We start from the raw sequence: 16497 nt of genomic DNA on the forward strand, positions 1-16497 counted from the left end.
CCTTGAAGCTTAACACCTCCAAATGTCACAGGTATCAGTAACATTGGTGCCTGAAGGCTGGAAGTAGGCACAAGGCCTTGCAGGCCTTTCCTGATACTGTGAAAGGGGTGAAATAGACTTTATTGGGCATGTGAAGTGTTTTGCTTTAACACCTCAAGCCAGGGCGATAACCTGAAATCCTGCGCTGAGCTCCATAACCCTGGGTAAAAGGTGTGACTTCATCCCCTTGAAGCTTAACACCACCACATGTCACAGGTATCAGTAACATTGGTGCCTGGAGGCTGGAAGTATGCACAAGGCCTTGCAGGCCTTTCCTGATACTGTGAAAGGGGTAAAATAGACTTTATTGGGCATGTGAAGTGTTTTGCTTTAACACCTTAAGCCAGGGCGATAACCTGAAATCTTACCCTGCGCTAAGCTCCATAACCCTGGGTAGAAGGTGTGACTTCTTCCCCTTGAAGCTTAACACCACCGAATGTCACAGGTGTCAGTAACATTGGTGCCTGGGGGCTGGAAGTAGGCACAAGGCCTTGCAGGCCTTTCCTGATACTGTGAAAGGGGTGAACTAGACTTTATTGGGCATGTGAAGTGTTTTGCTTTAACACCTCAAGCCAGGGCGATAACCTGAAATCTTACCCTGAGCTGAGCTCCATAACCCTGGGTAAAAGGTGTGACTTCATCCCGTTGAAGCTTAACACCACCAAATGTCACAGGCATCAGTAACATTGGTGCCTGGAGGCTGGAAGTAGGCCCAAGGCCTTGCAGGCTTTTCCTGATACTGTGAAGGGGTGAAATAAACTTTATTGGGCATGTGGAGTGTTTTGCTGTAACACCTCCAGCCAGGGGGATAACCTGAATTCTTACCCAGCGCTGAGCTCCATAACCCTGGGTAGAAGGTGTGACATCTTCCCCTTGAAGCTTAACACCACCAAATGTCACAGGTGTCAGTAACATTGGTGCCTGGGGGGCTGCAAGTAGGCCCAAGGCCTTGCAGGCCTTTCCTGATACTGTGAAGGGGTGAAATACAATTTATTGGGCATGTGAAGTGTTTTGCTTTAACACCTCGAGCCAGGGGGAATAACCTGAAATCTTACCCTGCGCTGAGCTCCATAACCCTGGGTAGAAGGTGTGACTTCTTCCCCATGAAGCTTAACACCACCAAATGTCACAGGTGTCAGTAACATTGGTGCCTGGAAGTAGGCACGAGGCCTTGCAGCTCTTTCCTGATCCTGTGAAGGGGTGAAATACAATTTATTGGGCATGAGAAGTGTTTTGCTTTGACACCTCCAGCCAGGGGGATAACCTAAAGTCTTACCCTGCGCTGAGCTCCATAACCCTGGGTAGAAAGTGTGACTTCTTACCCTTGAAGCTTAACACCACCAAATGTCACAGGTATCAGTAACATTGGTGCCTGGAGAATGGATGTAGGCCCAAGGCCTTGCAGGCCTTTCCTGATACTGTGAAGGGTTGAAATAGACTTTATTGGGCATGAGAAGTGTTTTGCTTCAACACATCCAGCTAGGGGCGAAAAGCTGAAATCTTACCCTGCGCTGAGCTCCATAACCCTTGGTAGAAGGTGTGACTTCATCCCCTTGAAGCTGAACACCTCCAAATGTCACAAGTATCACAAACACTGGTGCCTGGAGGGTGGAAGTAGGCCCAAGGCCTTGCAGGCCTTTCCTGATACTGTGAAGGGTTGAAATAGACTTTATTGGGCATGAGAAGTGTTTTGCTTTAACACCTCCAGCCAGGGGGGGTAACCTGAATTCTTACCCTGCACTGAGCTCCATAACCCTGGGTAGAAAGTGTGACTTCTTCCCCTTGAAGCTTAACACCTCCAAATGTCACAGGTATCAGTAAAATTGGTGCCGTGAGACTGGAAGTAGGCCCAAGGCCTTGCAGGCCTTTCCTGAGACAGTGAAGGGGTGAAATAGACTTTATTGGGCATGTGGAGTGTTTTGCTTTAACACCTCCAGCCAGGGGAATAACCAGAAATCTTACCCTGTTCGGAGCTCCATTACCCTGGGTAGAAGGAGTGACTCTGTCCCCTTGAAGCTGCAGGCTTCCTAATGTCACAAGTATCACTAAAACAGGTGCCTGGAGGCTGGAAATGTGCCTACGGTCTTGCAGGCCTAGGTCTGATACTGTAAAGGGGTTAGATACAGTGTTGGAATAAAGAATTATTCTGTTTTCCCACCTCCAGCCAGGAGTGGAACCTGACATCTTACCCTGCGCGGAGCTCCATAGCCCAGGCTAGTAGGAGCAACTGTATCCCCTTTGAAGATTAACTCCGCCAAATGTTACAATTATCACTAAAAGAGGTGTATGGAGGCTGCAAACGGGCCCACAGCCTTGAGCTGATACTGTAACAGGGGGGAATCTCACATTGCGCGGAGCACCATAGCTCTGAGTAGAAATAGCCACTCTGTGCCTGGAGGCTAGAAATGGGCTTGGGAGACTGATGTCTGATAATGTAAAGGGGTTTTTGAATGACGTTTTGTATTTCTCCACCTCCAGCCAAGGGGTAAATCCTGAAATATAACCCTAATCGGAGCTCCATAGCCCTCTGTAGAAAAAGTGACTTAGTCCCCTTGAACCTTAATAAAATGTGATAAATGTTAACAGTTTTAAACGGGTGCCTGGAGACTAAAAATGGAACAGAGACACTTTTTCAGATCCCATACTGCGAGGGACTTATTGTAATTAATTTGTGATATATATATATATATATATATATATATACAATTATTATTTTTCTTTTTTTGGCCCTCCTTCAGCTTAGGGGTTAAACCAGGAATTGTACCCGGATTGGAGCTCCACAGCCCCGGGTAGAAAAAGTGACTTTGTCCCCTTGAACCTAAGGAGTTAGTAAAAAAAAAAAAAGAAATGTGTGTGTGTTTATTTTTTATTTTTTTGCCGACCTCCAGCTAAGGGGGGAAACCGGAAATTTTACCCGAATCGGAGCTCCATAGCCCCGGGAAGAAAAAGGGACTGTGTCCCCTTGAACATAAGGAGTTAGTAAAAAAAAATAAAAGAAATGTGTGTGTTTATTTTTTTTTTTTTTTTTGCCGACCTCCAGCTAAGGGGGGAAAACTGAGATTTTACCCGAATCGGAGCTCCATAGCCCCGGGAAGAAAAAGTGACTTTGTCCCCTTGAACCTAAGGAGTTAGTAAAAAAAAAAAAAAAAAAGAAGTGTGTGTGTGTGTGTGTGTGTTTATTTTTTTTTGCCGACCTCCAGCTAAGGGGGGAAACCGGACATTTTACCCGAATCGGAGCTCCATAGCCCCGGGAAGAAAAAGTGACTTTGTCCCCTTGAACCTAAGGAGTTTGTTAAAAAAAAAAAAGAAATGCGTGTATGTTTTTTTTTTTAAAGTTTTTTTTTTTCCGACCTCCACCTACGGGGGGGAACCTGAAATTGTACCCGAATCTGAGCTCCCCAGCCCCGGGTAGAATTAGTGCCATCGTCCCCTTGAACCAAAATGCCCACACAAAAAAAATAAAAATACTGAAACGGGGGCTTAAAGGCCCACAGGGACCCCTAAAGGGACATGGCGGTTCACCACAAAAATTAGGATCCCACACCCGCTTCCTTGGGCCTGCATGGGAACCCTATTTTATCGACTATTAAGCCCCCCACGTAGTGGGGGCTTACAGCTCCTGGGTGGAGAACAAAGTCGGAGTTAGCGCGGCCAATCCGCCGCCCGGCCATCTGGTCGCCGCAGCTCACTGGGCCATCTGGTCGACCCACAGAGGGGCGACCAGATGGCCCAGTGAGCTGCGGCGACCAGATGGCCGGGCGGCGGAACGGCCGCGCTATCTCCAACTTTGTTTCCCAGCCAGGCGCTGTAAGCCCCCACTACGTGGGGGGCTTAATAGTCGGTGAACTGCGTGACTCGTGGGGCCCTGTGCCGGGCTAAACCCGCCTTAGGTCCCCATGCAAGGGCTCCATGATGGCGGGCACCTGGGCCGGTCTAAACACCCCCCTTAGAACTGCGTGACTCGTGGGGCCCTGTGCCGGGCTAAACCCGCCTTAGGTCCCCATGCAAGGGCTCCATGATGGCGGGCACCTGGGCCGGTCTAAACACCCCCCTTAGAACTGCGTGACTCGTGGGGCCCTGTGCCGGGCTAAACCCGCCTTAGGTCCCCATGCAAGGGCTCCATGATGGCGGGCACCTGCTCCGGGCTAAACCCACCGTAGGTCCCCAGGCAAGGGCTCCATGATGGCGGGCCCCTGGTCCGGGCTAAACCCACCGTAGGCCCCCAGGCAAGGGCTCCATGATGGCGGGCCCCTGGTCGGGGCTAAACCCACCGTAGGTCCCCAGACAAGGGCTCCATGATGGCGGGCAGCCGGGCCGGGCTAAACCCACCGTAGGTCCCCAGGCAAGGGCTCCACGGTGGCGGGCCCCTGGGCCGGGCTGAACCCACCTTTGGTCCCTAGTTTAGAGCTCCATGGTGGCGGGCCCGTGGGACGGGGTAAACCCGCCTTCCCGGCCGTGCCTTCCAGAGCAGAGTGGCTGCGGAGCAACTCCCCGGGTTCCCCCCTCCTCCCCTCCCGAGCGAGTGTGGGCCTAGATAGCAGCCCTGCGCTGCGGCGATAATAGTTCATAGACACAGCTCTCACACGACATGGTGGTCGGCTCTTAAAAGAGCCTTTGGGTTGTTTTTTTTTTCCTTTTTTTCCGTGGTTTAACCGCCGAATCCGTAGAGAGTGCGGCCCTGGCGCTTCAGGGCATAGACCACATCCATGGCGGTGACGGTCTTCCTCTTGGCGTGCTCGGTGTAGGTGACGGCGTCCCGGATCACGTTCTCCAGGAAAACCTTGAGCACCCCGCGGGTCTCCTCGTAGATGAGGCCGGAGATGCGCTTGACTCCGCCACGGCGCGCCAGGCGGCGAATGGCCGGCTTGGTGATGCCCTGGATGTTGTCCCGGAGCACCTTGCGGTGTCTCTTGGCGCCGCCTTTGCCGAGCCCCTTCCCTCCTTTGCCGCGTCCAGACATGTTCTCTTCTCGGTGCTGGGAGCAGAAATGAAGAGGAAAACCAGCACCGGCTGCTTTCTATGGAGGCTCAGCGGACCTGCGCGGGAGCTCCAAGCGCCCACGTGACGCCCTGTGAGGCGGGAGAGCTCGGACCCGGCCCGCCTTCTGCAGGAAGCGGGGGCTGGAGCGGCCGTTGCCTTCTGAAAAAGAGCGGGCTCCCAGCCCGCCTTTGTCATGGGCTGGCTCAGCAGCTGCCGCTGCCGGTGCACAGATCACAGTCAAACACACGCAAGCACCTCCCTTCCCGGCCTCCCCTTGTGACCGCGGGCCACCCATCCCCTGCGTTCGGAGCCCCCTGTCCAATATAAGCAGAAGGCTCTGTATGTTTTAATGGAGCCACACACGTTAGCGGCCTCACCGGCACCACCCCGCTGCGTTTGGCCGCCTGCAACCTCGTAGCACTGCCCACATCCCGCGCCCGGCTGGGGCAAGCCTGCAAAATGTGTCCCCCAAAAATGAAAAGAAAAAAATATATATGTATATATTGTTTGAAAAAGAGCGCGCTCCCAGCCCGCCTCTGTCAGGGGCTCCCGATGGGGGGCTCAGCAGCTGCCGCCGGTGCACTGATCAGTCAAACACGCACACTCCTACCTTCCAGCCCCCCCCCCCCCCCCCACTTGTCACCGCGGCCTGCCTAACCCTCGCGTTCGGTGCCCGCTCGGCTTGGCTCAGCAGCTGCCGCCGGTGCACTGATCAGTCAAACACACACACTCCTCCCTTCCAGGCCCCCACTTGTCACCGCGGCCCGCCTAACCCTCGCGTTCGGTGCCCGCTCGGCTGGGGCACGTCTGCAAAACGTGTCCCTGAAAATTAAAAATTATATATGTATAACAAAAACATCGATATGGTCTGCCTCATGCTAGGCTTTGGGACGGGACAACATTAAAGTGTACGGCCAGAGCTTGGGCATGCCCTCCACTACAAAGCTACGGTGGCGGGCGCTGCCGCATCTATGAAGCCGCCAGAGTAACACCTCGGCACGGATACGCTCTTTGATGGAGTCTGTGGATGGCCCTGAAAAGAGCCTTTGTGTTTAGGGTGCGTTTCCACGGTGGTCTGCGGGCCTTTACTTGCTTGCTTTGCCCTGTGCCTTGTGGCTCTCGGTTTTCTTGGGCAGCAGCACGGCCTGGATGTTGGGCAGGACTCCTCCCTGGGCGATGGTGACTCGGCCCAGCAGCTTGTTCAGCTCCTCGTCGTTGCGGATGGCCAGCTGGAGGTGTCTGGGGATGATGCGGGTCTTCTTGTTGTCCCGGGCGGCGTTGCCAGCCAGCTCCAGAATCTCAGCAGTCAGGTACTCCAGCACTGCAGCCAGATAGACGGGGGCACCGGCGCCCACCCTCTCGGCGTAGCTTCCCTTCCTGAGCAGCCTGTGCACACGGCCCACGGGGAACTGGAGCCCGGCTCTGGAAGAGCGTGTCTTGGCCTTGGCGCGGGCCTTTCCTCCTTGCTTTCCGCGTCCAGACATGGCGATCGATCTAGGGTCTCAGTCACACAACAGAGAGAATGGTACTGCGCCTTCTGCTGGACTCCGGTAATATAAAGACTTCGGGAGCGTCTGATTGGTTGACAGCTAGGCGCCGATAGTACTTTTCAATGGAGGGAGGCGGGCTTCTGTTTAACCAATCAGTGTCCCAGAACCGCATTACAATAGGAAGTGGGGGCCCTGCCAATGAGAAAGGAGAAACGGGAAGAAGCTGCTTTGCACGCCCAGCCTATAAATACAAGTGCCGGACGCCCAGGCATCATTTCTCTCGGCTCTACAGCAAGCAGCGAAAGAGCGTCGACCATGCCTGAACCAGCCAAGTCCGCCTTGGCACCCAAGAAGGGCTCCAAGAAAGCGCTCTCCAAGCCGCCCAAGAAGGACGGGAAGAAGCGCAAGAGGAGCAGGAAGGAAAGCTATGCCATCTACATTTACAAAGTGATGAAGCAGGTGCACCCGGATACCGGCATTTCCTCCAAGGCCATGGGCATCATGAACTCCTTCGTGAACGACATCTTCGAGCGCATCGCTGCAGAGGCTTCCAAACTGGCTCACTACAACTCGCGGCGCACCATCACCTCCCGGGAGATCCAGACCGCAGTCCGCCTTCTGCTCCCCGGAGAGCTGGCCAAGCACGCCGTGTCGGAGGGCACCAAGGCCGTCACCAAGTACACCAGCGCCAAGTAAGGCTTCCAGGCGCACCCCAACGAACACAACGGCTCTTTTAAGGGCCAACCACTTCCTCCCCTAAGAGCTAACGTGCTTCTATTATGACCGGAGAAATGTGTTTTGGAATATGTGTTTTTTAAGGGTAATGTTAAGTGCAGAAAGGCCCGCTCTCACGGGGCTTGCTGCAGACCGAGGGCCGACAGCAGGCAACCCGTTCCGCCTCTTTAAATTAACATGTCTATATGAATGGGACCAAGTGTCACATGAGCACTGTAACGATGAGGTTCAATAAACCCACTGGGGAATTCACACATCTGCCCCCCCCCCCCCCCCCCGGGCTTATGGTTTTCCATGTTGGGGGCGAACAGTGTCTCTGTGAGCGGGTTTAACGTTGTGTTTGTACTTTTAAGACCCTGGGGAACGGCGTTAGTTCACCCCGGGGCAAACGTTCCCGAAATCAGACACACGAACCCGATGTACCGGGGACACAGATGCCCCTTAAGCGGTGGCTTGTGACCAGCGGATCCCTGCACAACCCCCTATAAAAAGGCTTTTTATTATTAGATGGACACATTGAACAGGCGTTTATGCACTGTGAACACAGAGTGCTCTGGTTAACCCAGAGCCGGTATAAGTTGCCCAGTGACCGTGGTACTCACAGCACACCCTCCCTAACCTGTAAAACACATGCCATGACAGATAAGAGAAGCTCGTAGGTGACAGGGTGGTGGCCCTTAAAAGAGCCGTTGTGGTGGTGGTTGTTCGGGTCGGTCCGTCTCCTTAGGCCCTCTCGCCTCGGATGCGACGGGCCAGCTGGATGTCCTTGGGCATGATGGTCACCCTCTTGGCGTGGATGGCGCACAGGTTGGTGTCCTCGAAGAGCCCGACCAGGTAGGCCTCGCTGGCCTCCTGCAGGGCCATGACGGCGGAGCTCTGGAAGCGCAGGTCGGTCTTGAAGTCCTGGGCGATCTCCCTCACCAAGCGCTGGAAGGGCAGCTTGCGGATGAGGAGCTCGGTGGACTTCTGGTAGCGGCGGATCTCGCGGAGAGCCACGGTGCCTGGCCGGTAGCGGTGAGGCTTCTTGACTCCTCCGGTGGCAGGCGCGCTCTTGCGGGCTGCCTTGGTGGCCAGCTGCTTGCGGGGCGCTTTGCCGCCGGTGGACTTGCGGGCTGTCTGCTTGGTGCGGGCCATGGCGGGAGCGGTCTCTCTCAGCGAAGGCAGAGAAGAATGGCGTCTACCAGGGAAAGAGCCCTATTTATGCCCTCACAGACGGAGGGCTGCTCTGGTTGGCTGAGGAGACCGCCCCACGTTCGAAAATAGCCCGCGGTGTGCAACGATTGGATACTGAACTGGAGGCTGCAGCCTAGCTGTCCAATGAGCTGTGGATAAAAGAGACCCCCCCCTTGGATGATGGCGCCGGAGCCCGCGCCTCGGTCAGCCTTTGTCTCCGTCCGTCCATCCACTTGTAGTCACGAGGACGACTCGACCCCGGTCAACCGGGAGAGGAGCCCGAGATGTCATAAGCACACTGCCCTTGGTCACTCTGGAACACGCCCCCGTTACCTGCGCTCGATTGAAAGTTCACAATCGTCTGCTTTATGCAGGCGCTATATCGAGTCTGCCCGGATACAGTGAAAGCACCAACACAAACACGTTTATAATAAACTGAGGTCTTATAACTCCCAGACCCGCTTTTTACCCTCACCCTGGAGCACGCAGTTACCTGCGCTCCAATTAAAGTTCACAATCATCTGCTTTATGCAGACACTATTTAGAGTCTGCCCGGGTACAGTGAAAGCACAGAGACACACACGTTATTGCACATGTATTATAAACGGAGGCCTTATAACTCCCGGACCCCCTTATTTTCTATGTAATAACGATTTCAATCCACGCAGCACCGAAAGAGCCGTTTATATGGCCAAGATCACACGCGGCACTCGCGTGTGGAAAAGTGCGCTATGGATGTATGGTGCGGTTTATTTTTGAGAAGTGGGGCCATTGGGTGGGTGCAAAGGTGGGGAGGAACACGCTCTCTTCTAGATAGGGTGGTGGCCCTTAAAAGAGCCGTTGTGTTTGCAGTGTCTCGGTGCCAGCCCTTACTTCTTCTTGGGCGCTGCCTTTTTGGGCTTCGCTGCTTTGGGCTTGGCTGCCTTGGGTTTGACTACCTTGGCAGGGCTTTTCTTGGCTACTTTGGGCTTCGCCGCCTTGGCTTTCGCTGGGCTCTTGGCAGCCTTCTTGGCAGGGGCAGCCTTGGGCTTCTTGGGGCTCTTGGCTGCTGCTGGCTTCTTGACCTTCTTCGGGCTCTTCTTGACCCCCGCGGGAGCCTTTTTGGGCTTCGCGGCGGCAGGGGCAGCTTTCTTGGCCGCTGGCTTCTTGGTCTTGGCAGCTGTCTTCTTGGCTGCCTTCTTGCCCTCCAGCTGCTTCTTGTTCACTTTGAAGGACCCGGAGGCCCCGGTGCCCTTCAGCTGGGCTAGGGCGCCTTTACTGACCAGGCTCTTCAGGGAGACCTTAACGCGGCCCTTGTTCTTGTCCGCATCGTAGCCGGCGGCGGTCAGCGCCTTCTTCAGAGCCACCAGGGAGACTCCCTTCCTCTCGGCCGAGGCGGTCACACACTTCAAAATCAGGTCGGACACGCTGGGACCGGAAGGCTTCTTGGCCTTGGAGGCCCCCGCTGCTTTCTTCTGCTTCTTCTTGGGGGCGACCTCAGCGGGAGGAGCCGCGGCGGCTGGAGCGGTTTCTGCCATTGCAATACGAGTCTCGGCGCTGTCACAGAACAGAAATGTACCTCCCAACCCGAGCCCCGTGCATATATAGGGAGGAGCCAGCCCCTGATTGGTTCCGAGGAGTGAGGGCTGTGTGCGAGGCGCACTCGGCTCTCTGCTCCGAGCTGACTTTTGTGTTTCCTACTATCGGATTATCTAAGTTTTTAAACACAATCCGTTAAACACACGCTCCCATACACACATGAAAAGAAGCCCAACTTCAACCCCTTCCCGTGCCCTCCCCCGTTTCAGCCGACCCCGTCCTCAGAGGCTTGTAATCCGCCGTGAATCTCTGCCCTCCCCCGATGGCTGACGCCCCCGTGCCTTGAATCCCGGGCCCCGGGCCCCTTTCCCCCGGTCCACCCTCGCGCTCTGAGGCCGGGAGCGGCGGCCCGCGGGCGGGAGGGGCCTCCTGCAGGGAGCGGGCCCTGTGGCGTCACAATGGGGCTCAGGGGGACGCGGGGAGCGCGTTCTGGAACGGGCCGAAGTAACACAGGGCTCCGCCGGCCGAGCGGGGAAGCGAAGACAACAACAGGGGGCCCCGGCCCGGGGGTCAGGGGGGCCCTCGCCGCGCGCCTGCACCCTCGGCTGTGGCACCCACGACTCGGGGGCAGCCGGGGGATTTTTACAAGCAGCGGGGCACGGGCCGGGCTCAAGACTCACGGGCATCACAAGGCGGCTGCGCGCTGGTAGCTTCACATGCAGCCAGAGGGCATTCACTGCCAAGCGCCGAGCTGGAGGAGACGGGGGCACACTAAACATAATAAACACACAGTGACACAATAGAGGCAGGCGGCCGAGTTAGACCTACATTGGCACCCAGCGTGAGAGCAGAAGGTGTGAAGGCACCTGAAATGGTGACCCCAGTACCTGCATGGAGGCACTCTGCTGAGCTGATGTTCACAGCTGGAGTTAGGTTTACATCTCAGGTGACATCTTTGGACGGGAACCGACCTTAACAACGCGGTCAAAACACCGCAGTACATTTCGATCGCTGCATTTACAACGCAAGTCTTTTCCACGACTTGCACGGGAGGGCGCACTAGACTATGGAATAGTGCGATTTACTATTCCAACACCTTCCCTACCTTACTTAGGCTGGAGTTCGAATAGTAAATCATACTATTCCTAAGTCTAGAGCGCCCTCCCGTGCAAGTCGTGGAGAGCGCCTAAAACAGCAATGTAATGTACCGCAATCTAATTGTTACATCATACATCCCACAGTACAGAGTGAGGCCTGTGACTATCAATGTTGTATTGAGCCCGATTGCTGGGGTGGGGACCACTCCTGAATCAAATGGCATGTCAAGAGTGCGACCTGCGCCGACAAATCAGATTCTGCGCCTGGCAGCCTGATTGAGGTCTACTGCTAATTACAGGTTTTCGCCTTATATGTAGGTAGAGGGAAACACAAATAAAACACTTCTCATAGTCCAAGACGTACATGAACACCATTCACAGTTTCAGATCTTAGCCTTCAGGTACCCTGGCCCATCCCTAGCTTCCAGGAACCTGTTTTAGTAATATATCTGATACTATGAGGTTTCCAGAATAAAGGGGACAACGTCAGCCCTTCTTCCCAGAGATATAGAGCTCCGCACAGGAAAATATTTCACGTCTTTCCCTGGGGTGGCGGTGTAAGAATAAAATACTTCACACGGCCCAAAACAGCACAAAATAACCCAGTCACCATATCAGAATAGAGCCTTCAGGGCTCTGGGGCATTTCTAGCCACCAGGGACCTGCTTTAGTGATATTTGTGACATTATGAGGTTTTCAGATTCAAGGGCACTAAGTCACTCTTTCTACCCAGGGATTTGGAGCTCCAGGCAGGGTAAGATTCAAGATTTCCCTCACGAGTGGAGGTGAAGAAATGAAAACACTTCACCTAGCCTAAAAGGTACATACACCCATTTGAAAGATCAGGCCTTGGCCTGCAGAGACATGGGCACATTTCTATCCACCAAACACATGTTTTAGTGATAAATGTGAAATTATGATGTGCTCAGCTGCAAGGGGACAATGGCACTCCGTCTACCCAGAACTACGGAGCTCTGCATAGGGTAAGATTTCAGCCTTGCCGCCTTGGATTTGAGGGAAGTATTTTACTTCTCCGCCTCCTTCCAAGGGGAAAACCTGCGATCTCCCCCTGTGCATACTTCCATAGCCCTGGGTAGAAGGAGCAACTGTATCCCTTTGAAGATTAACACCTCCAAATGTTACATGTATCCCAAAAAATGGTGCCTGGAGGTTGGAAATAGGCCAAAGGCATTACAGGCCTTTCCCGACACTGCGAAGGGGAGAAATAGACCTTATTGGGCATGTGAAATGTTTTGCTTTAACACCTCCAGCCAGGGGGATACCCTGAATTCTTACCCTGCACTGAGCTCCATAACCCTGGGTTGAAGATGTGACTCCTTCCCCTTGAAGCTTAACACCACCAAATGTCACAGGTATCAGTAACATTGGTGCCTGGAGGCTGGAAGCAGGCCCAAGGCCTTGCAGGCCTTCCCTGATACCGTGAAGGTGTGAAATAGACATTCTTGGGCATGTGGAGTGTTTGGCTTTAACACCTCAAGCCAGGGGGATAACCTGAAATCTTACCCTGCGCTGAGCTCCATAACCCTGGGTAGAAGGTGGGACTTCTTCCCCTTGAAGCTTAACACCACCAAATGTCACAGGTATCAGTAACATTGGTGCCTGGAGGCTGGAAGTAGGCACAAGGCCTTGCAGGCCTTTCCTGATACTGGGAAAGGGTGAAATACACTGTACTGGGCATGTGAGGTGTTTTGCTTAAACACCTCCAGCCAGGGGGATAACCAAAAATCTTACCCTGCGCTGAGCTCCATAACCCTGGGTATAAAGTGTGACTTCATCCCCTTGAAGCTTAACACCACCAAATGTCACAGGTATCAGTAAAATTGGTGCCTGGAGGCTGGAAGTAGGCACAAGGCCTTGCAGGCCTTCCCTGATACTGTGAATGGGTGAAATACACATTGCTGTGTATGGTAATTGTTCTATTTTCACGCCTCCAGCCTGGGGTGAAGCCTGAAATCTTACCCTGCGAGGAGCTCCATAACCCTGGGTAGAAGGTGTGACTTCATCCCCTTGAAGCTTAACAGCACCAAATGTCACAGGTATCAGTACATTGGTGCCTGGGGGCTGGAAGTAGGCCCAAGGCCTTGCAGGCCTTTCCTGATACTGTGAAGGGGTGAAATAGACTTTATTGGGCATGTGAAGTGTTTTGCTTTAACACCTCAAGCCAGGGGGATAACCTGAAATCTTACCCTGCACTGAGCTCCATAACCCTGGGTAGATGGTGTGACTTCTTCCCCTTGAAGCTTAACACCGCCAAATGTCACAGGTATCAGTAACATTGGTGCCTGGAGGCTGGAAGTAGGCACAAGGCCTTGCAGGCCTTTCCTGATACTGGGAAAGGGTGAAATACACTGTACTGGGCATGTGAAGTGTTTTGCTTTAACACCTCCAGCCAGGGGGATACCCTGAATTCTTACCCTGCACTGAGCTCCATAACCCTGGGTAAAAGGTGTGACTTCATCCCCTTGAAGCTTAACACCACCAAATGTCACAGGCATCAGTAACATTGGTGCCTGGAGGCTGGAAGTAGGCCCAAGGCCTTGCAGGCCTTTCCTGATACTGTGAAGGGGTGAAATACAATTTATTGGGCATGTGAAGTGTTTTGCTTTAACACCTCCAGCCAGGGGGATAACCTGAATTCTTACCCTGCGCTGAGCTCCATAACCCTGGGTAGAAAGTGTGACTTCATCCCCTTGAAGCTTAACACCACCACATGTCACAGGTATCAGTAACATTGGTGCCTGGAGGCTGGAAGTAGGCCCAAGGCCTAGCAGGCCTTTCCTGATACTGTGAATGGGTGAAATACACATTGTTGTGTATGGTAATTGTTCTATGTTCACGCCTTAAGCCTGGGGTGAAGCCTGAAATCTTACCCTGCGCGGAGCTCCATAACCCTGGGTAGAAGGTGCGACTTCATCCCCTTGAAGCTTAACACCACCAAATGTCACAGGTATCAGTAACATTGGTGCCTGGAGGCTGGAAGTAGGCACAAGGCCTTGCAGGCCTTTACTGATACTGGGAAAGGGTGAAATACACTGTACTGGGCATGTGAGGTGTTTTGCTTAAACACCTCCAGCCAGGGGGATAACCTAAAATCATACCCTGCGCTGAGCTCCATAACCCTGGGTAGAAGGTGTGACATCTTCCCCTTGAAGCTTAACACCACCAAATGTCACAGGTGTCAGTAACATTGGTGCCTGGGGGCTGCAAGTAGGCCCAAGGCCTTGCAGGCCTTTCCTGATACTGTGAAGGGGTGAAATACAATTTATTGGGCATGTGAAGTGTTTTGCTTTAACACCTCGAGCCAGGGGGAATAACCTGAATTCTTACCCTGCGCTGAGCTCCATAACCCTGGGTAGAAGGTGTGACTTCTTCCCCATGAAGCTTAACACCACCAAATGTCACAGGTGTCAGTAACATTGGTGCCTGGGGGCTGGAAGTAGGCACGAGGCCTTGCAGGCCTTTCCTGATACTGTGAAGGGGTGAAATACAATTTATTGGGCATGTGAAGTGTTTTGCTTTAACACCTCGAGCCAGGGGGAATAACCTGAAATCTTACCCTGCGCTGAGCTCCATAACCCTGGGTAGAAGGTGTGACTTCTTCCCCATGAAGCTTAACACCACCAAATGTCACAGGTGTCAGTAACATTGGTGCCTGGAGAATGGATGTAGGCCCAAGGCCTTACAGGCCTTTCCTGATACTGTGAAGGGTTGAAATAGACTTTATTGGGCATGAGAAGTGTTTTGCTTCAACACATCCAGCTAGGGGTGAAAAGCTGAAATCTTACCCTGCGCTGAGCTCCATAACCCTGTGTAGAAGGTGTGACTTCATCCCCTTGAAGCTGAACACCTCCAAATGTCACAAGTATCACAAACACAGGTGCCTGGACGCTGGAAGTAGGCCCAAGGCCTTGCAGGCCTTTCCTGATACTGTGAAGGGTTGAAATAGACTTTATTGGGCATGAGAAGTGTTTTGCTTCAACACATCCAGCTAGGGGTGAAAAGCTGAAATCTTACCCTGCGCTGAGCTCCATAACCCTGGGTAGAAGGTGTGACTTCTTCCCCTTGAAGCTTAACACCTCCAAATGTCCCAGGTATCAGTAACATTGGTGCCTGGAGGCTGGAAGTAGGCCCAAGGCCTTGCAGGCCTTTCCTGATACTGTGAAGGGGTGAAATAGACTTTATTGGGCATGTGAAGTGTTTTGCTTTAACACCTCAAGCCAGGGGGGATAACCTGAAATCTTACCCTGCGCTGAGCTCCATAACCCTGGGTAGAAGGTGCGACTTCATCCCCTTGAAGCTTAACACCACCACATGTCACAGGTATCAGTAACATTGGTGCCTGGAGGCTGGAAGTAGGCACAAGGCCTTGCAGGCCTTTCCTGATACTGTGAAGGGGTGAAACAGATTTTATTGGGCATGTGAAGTGTTTTAATTTAACACCTCCAGCCAGGGGGATAACCCAAATTCTTACCCTGCGCTGAGCTCCATAACCCTGGGTAGAAGGTGTGACTTCATCCCCTTGAAGCTTAACACCACCACATGTCACAGGTATCAGTAACATTGGTGCCTGGAGGCTGGAAGTAGGCACACTGCCTTGCCTGCCTTTCCTGATACTGTGAAGGGGTGAAATAGACTTTAATGGGCATGCAAAGTGTTTTGCTTTAACACCTCCAGCCAGGGGGATAACCTGAATTCTTACCCTGCGCTGAGCTCCATAACCCTGGGTAGAAGGTGTGACTTCTTCCCCTTGAAGCTTAACACCACCAAATGTCACAGGTATCAGTAACATTGGTGCCTGGAGGCTGGAAGTAGGCACAAGGCCTTGCAGGCCTTTCCTGATACTGTGAAGGCGTGAAATAGACTTTATTGGGCATGTGGAGTGTTTGGCTTTAACACCTCAAGCCAGGGGGATAACCTGAAATCTTACCCTGCGCTGAGCTCCATAACCCTGGGTAAAAGGTGTGACTTCATCCCCTTGAAGCTTAACACCACCACATGTCACAGGTAACAGTAACATTGGTGCCTGGAGGCTGGAAGTAGGCACAAGGCCTTGCAGGCCTTTCCTGATACTGTGAAGGGGTGAAATAGACTTTAATGGGCATGTGAAGTGTTTTGCTTTAACACCTCCAGCCAGGGGGATAACCTGAATTCTTACCCTGCACTGAGCTCCATAACCCTGGGTAGAAGGCGTGACTTCTTCCCCTTGAAGCTTAACACCACCAAATGTCACAGGTATCAGTAACTTTGGTGCCTGGAGGCTGGAAGTAGGCCCAAGGCCTTGCAGGCCTTTCCTGATACTGTGAAGGGGTGAAATAGACTTTATTTGGCATGTGGAGTGTTTTGCTTTAACACCTCAAGCCAGGGCGATAACCTGAAATCTTACCCTGCGCTGAGCTCCATAACCCTGGGTAAAAGGTGTGACTTCATCCCCTTGAAGCTTACAC

General features: G+C 53.2%; 5 protein-coding genes across 5 annotated transcripts; 1 reads left to right on the top strand and 4 right to left on the bottom strand.

The window, feature by feature from the left end:
• Positions 1-4289: 4289 nt before the first annotated feature.
• LOC144807540 (histone H4) lies at positions 4290-5548 on the bottom strand. The gene has a single exon (XM_078673175.1). The coding sequence runs from the start codon at positions 4997-4999 to the stop codon at positions 4688-4690; it is 312 nt and encodes a 103-aa protein (XP_078529301.1). The 5' UTR covers positions 5000-5548; the 3' UTR covers positions 4290-4687.
• A 334-nt stretch (positions 5549-5882) lies between these two features.
• On the bottom strand, positions 5883-6604 carry LOC144807577 (histone H2A type 2-C-like). The gene has a single exon (XM_078673217.1). The coding sequence runs from the start codon at positions 6501-6503 to the stop codon at positions 6105-6107; it is 399 nt and encodes a 132-aa protein (XP_078529343.1). The 5' UTR covers positions 6504-6604; the 3' UTR covers positions 5883-6104.
• Positions 6605-6824: 220 nt separating this feature from the next.
• Positions 6825-7256, top strand: LOC144807566 (histone H2B 1.2-like). Its single transcript, XM_078673206.1, has one exon. It carries the CDS (start codon positions 6825-6827, stop codon positions 7203-7205), a length of 381 nt encoding a protein of 126 aa, XP_078529332.1. The 3' UTR covers positions 7206-7256.
• A 270-nt stretch (positions 7257-7526) lies between these two features.
• On the bottom strand, positions 7527-8612 carry LOC144807520 (histone H3). Its single transcript, XM_078673155.1, has one exon. It carries the CDS (start codon positions 8376-8378, stop codon positions 7968-7970), a length of 411 nt encoding a protein of 136 aa, XP_078529281.1. The 5' UTR covers positions 8379-8612; the 3' UTR covers positions 7527-7967.
• Positions 8613-9286: 674 nt separating this feature from the next.
• On the bottom strand, positions 9287-9996 carry LOC144807552 (histone H1.01-like). Its single transcript, XM_078673189.1, has one exon. The coding sequence runs from the start codon at positions 9932-9934 to the stop codon at positions 9287-9289; it is 648 nt and encodes a 215-aa protein (XP_078529315.1). The 5' UTR covers positions 9935-9996.
• Between the last annotated feature and the right edge of the window lie 6501 nt (positions 9997-16497).

This window comes from Lissotriton helveticus, unplaced genomic scaffold (genome assembly GCF_964261635.1).
Source record: "Lissotriton helveticus unplaced genomic scaffold, aLisHel1.1 SCAFFOLD_559, whole genome shotgun sequence".
Classification (NCBI taxonomy): Eukaryota; Metazoa; Chordata; class Amphibia; order Caudata; family Salamandridae; genus Lissotriton; species Lissotriton helveticus.

Bases quoted from the DNA above. Each gene is read 5' to 3' on its own strand.
- LOC144807540 (XM_078673175.1), bottom strand. From the start codon at position 4,999: ATGTCTGGACGCGGCAAAGGAGGGAAGGGGCTCGGCAAAGGCGGCGCC.
- LOC144807577 (XM_078673217.1), bottom strand. From the start codon at position 6,503: ATGTCTGGACGCGGAAAGCAAGGAGGAAAGGCCCGCGCCAAGGCCAAG.
- LOC144807566 (XM_078673206.1), top strand. From the start codon at position 6,825: ATGCCTGAACCAGCCAAGTCCGCCTTGGCACCCAAGAAGGGCTCCAAG.
- LOC144807520 (XM_078673155.1), bottom strand. From the start codon at position 8,378: ATGGCCCGCACCAAGCAGACAGCCCGCAAGTCCACCGGCGGCAAAGCG.
- LOC144807552 (XM_078673189.1), bottom strand. From the start codon at position 9,934: ATGGCAGAAACCGCTCCAGCCGCCGCGGCTCCTCCCGCTGAGGTCGCC.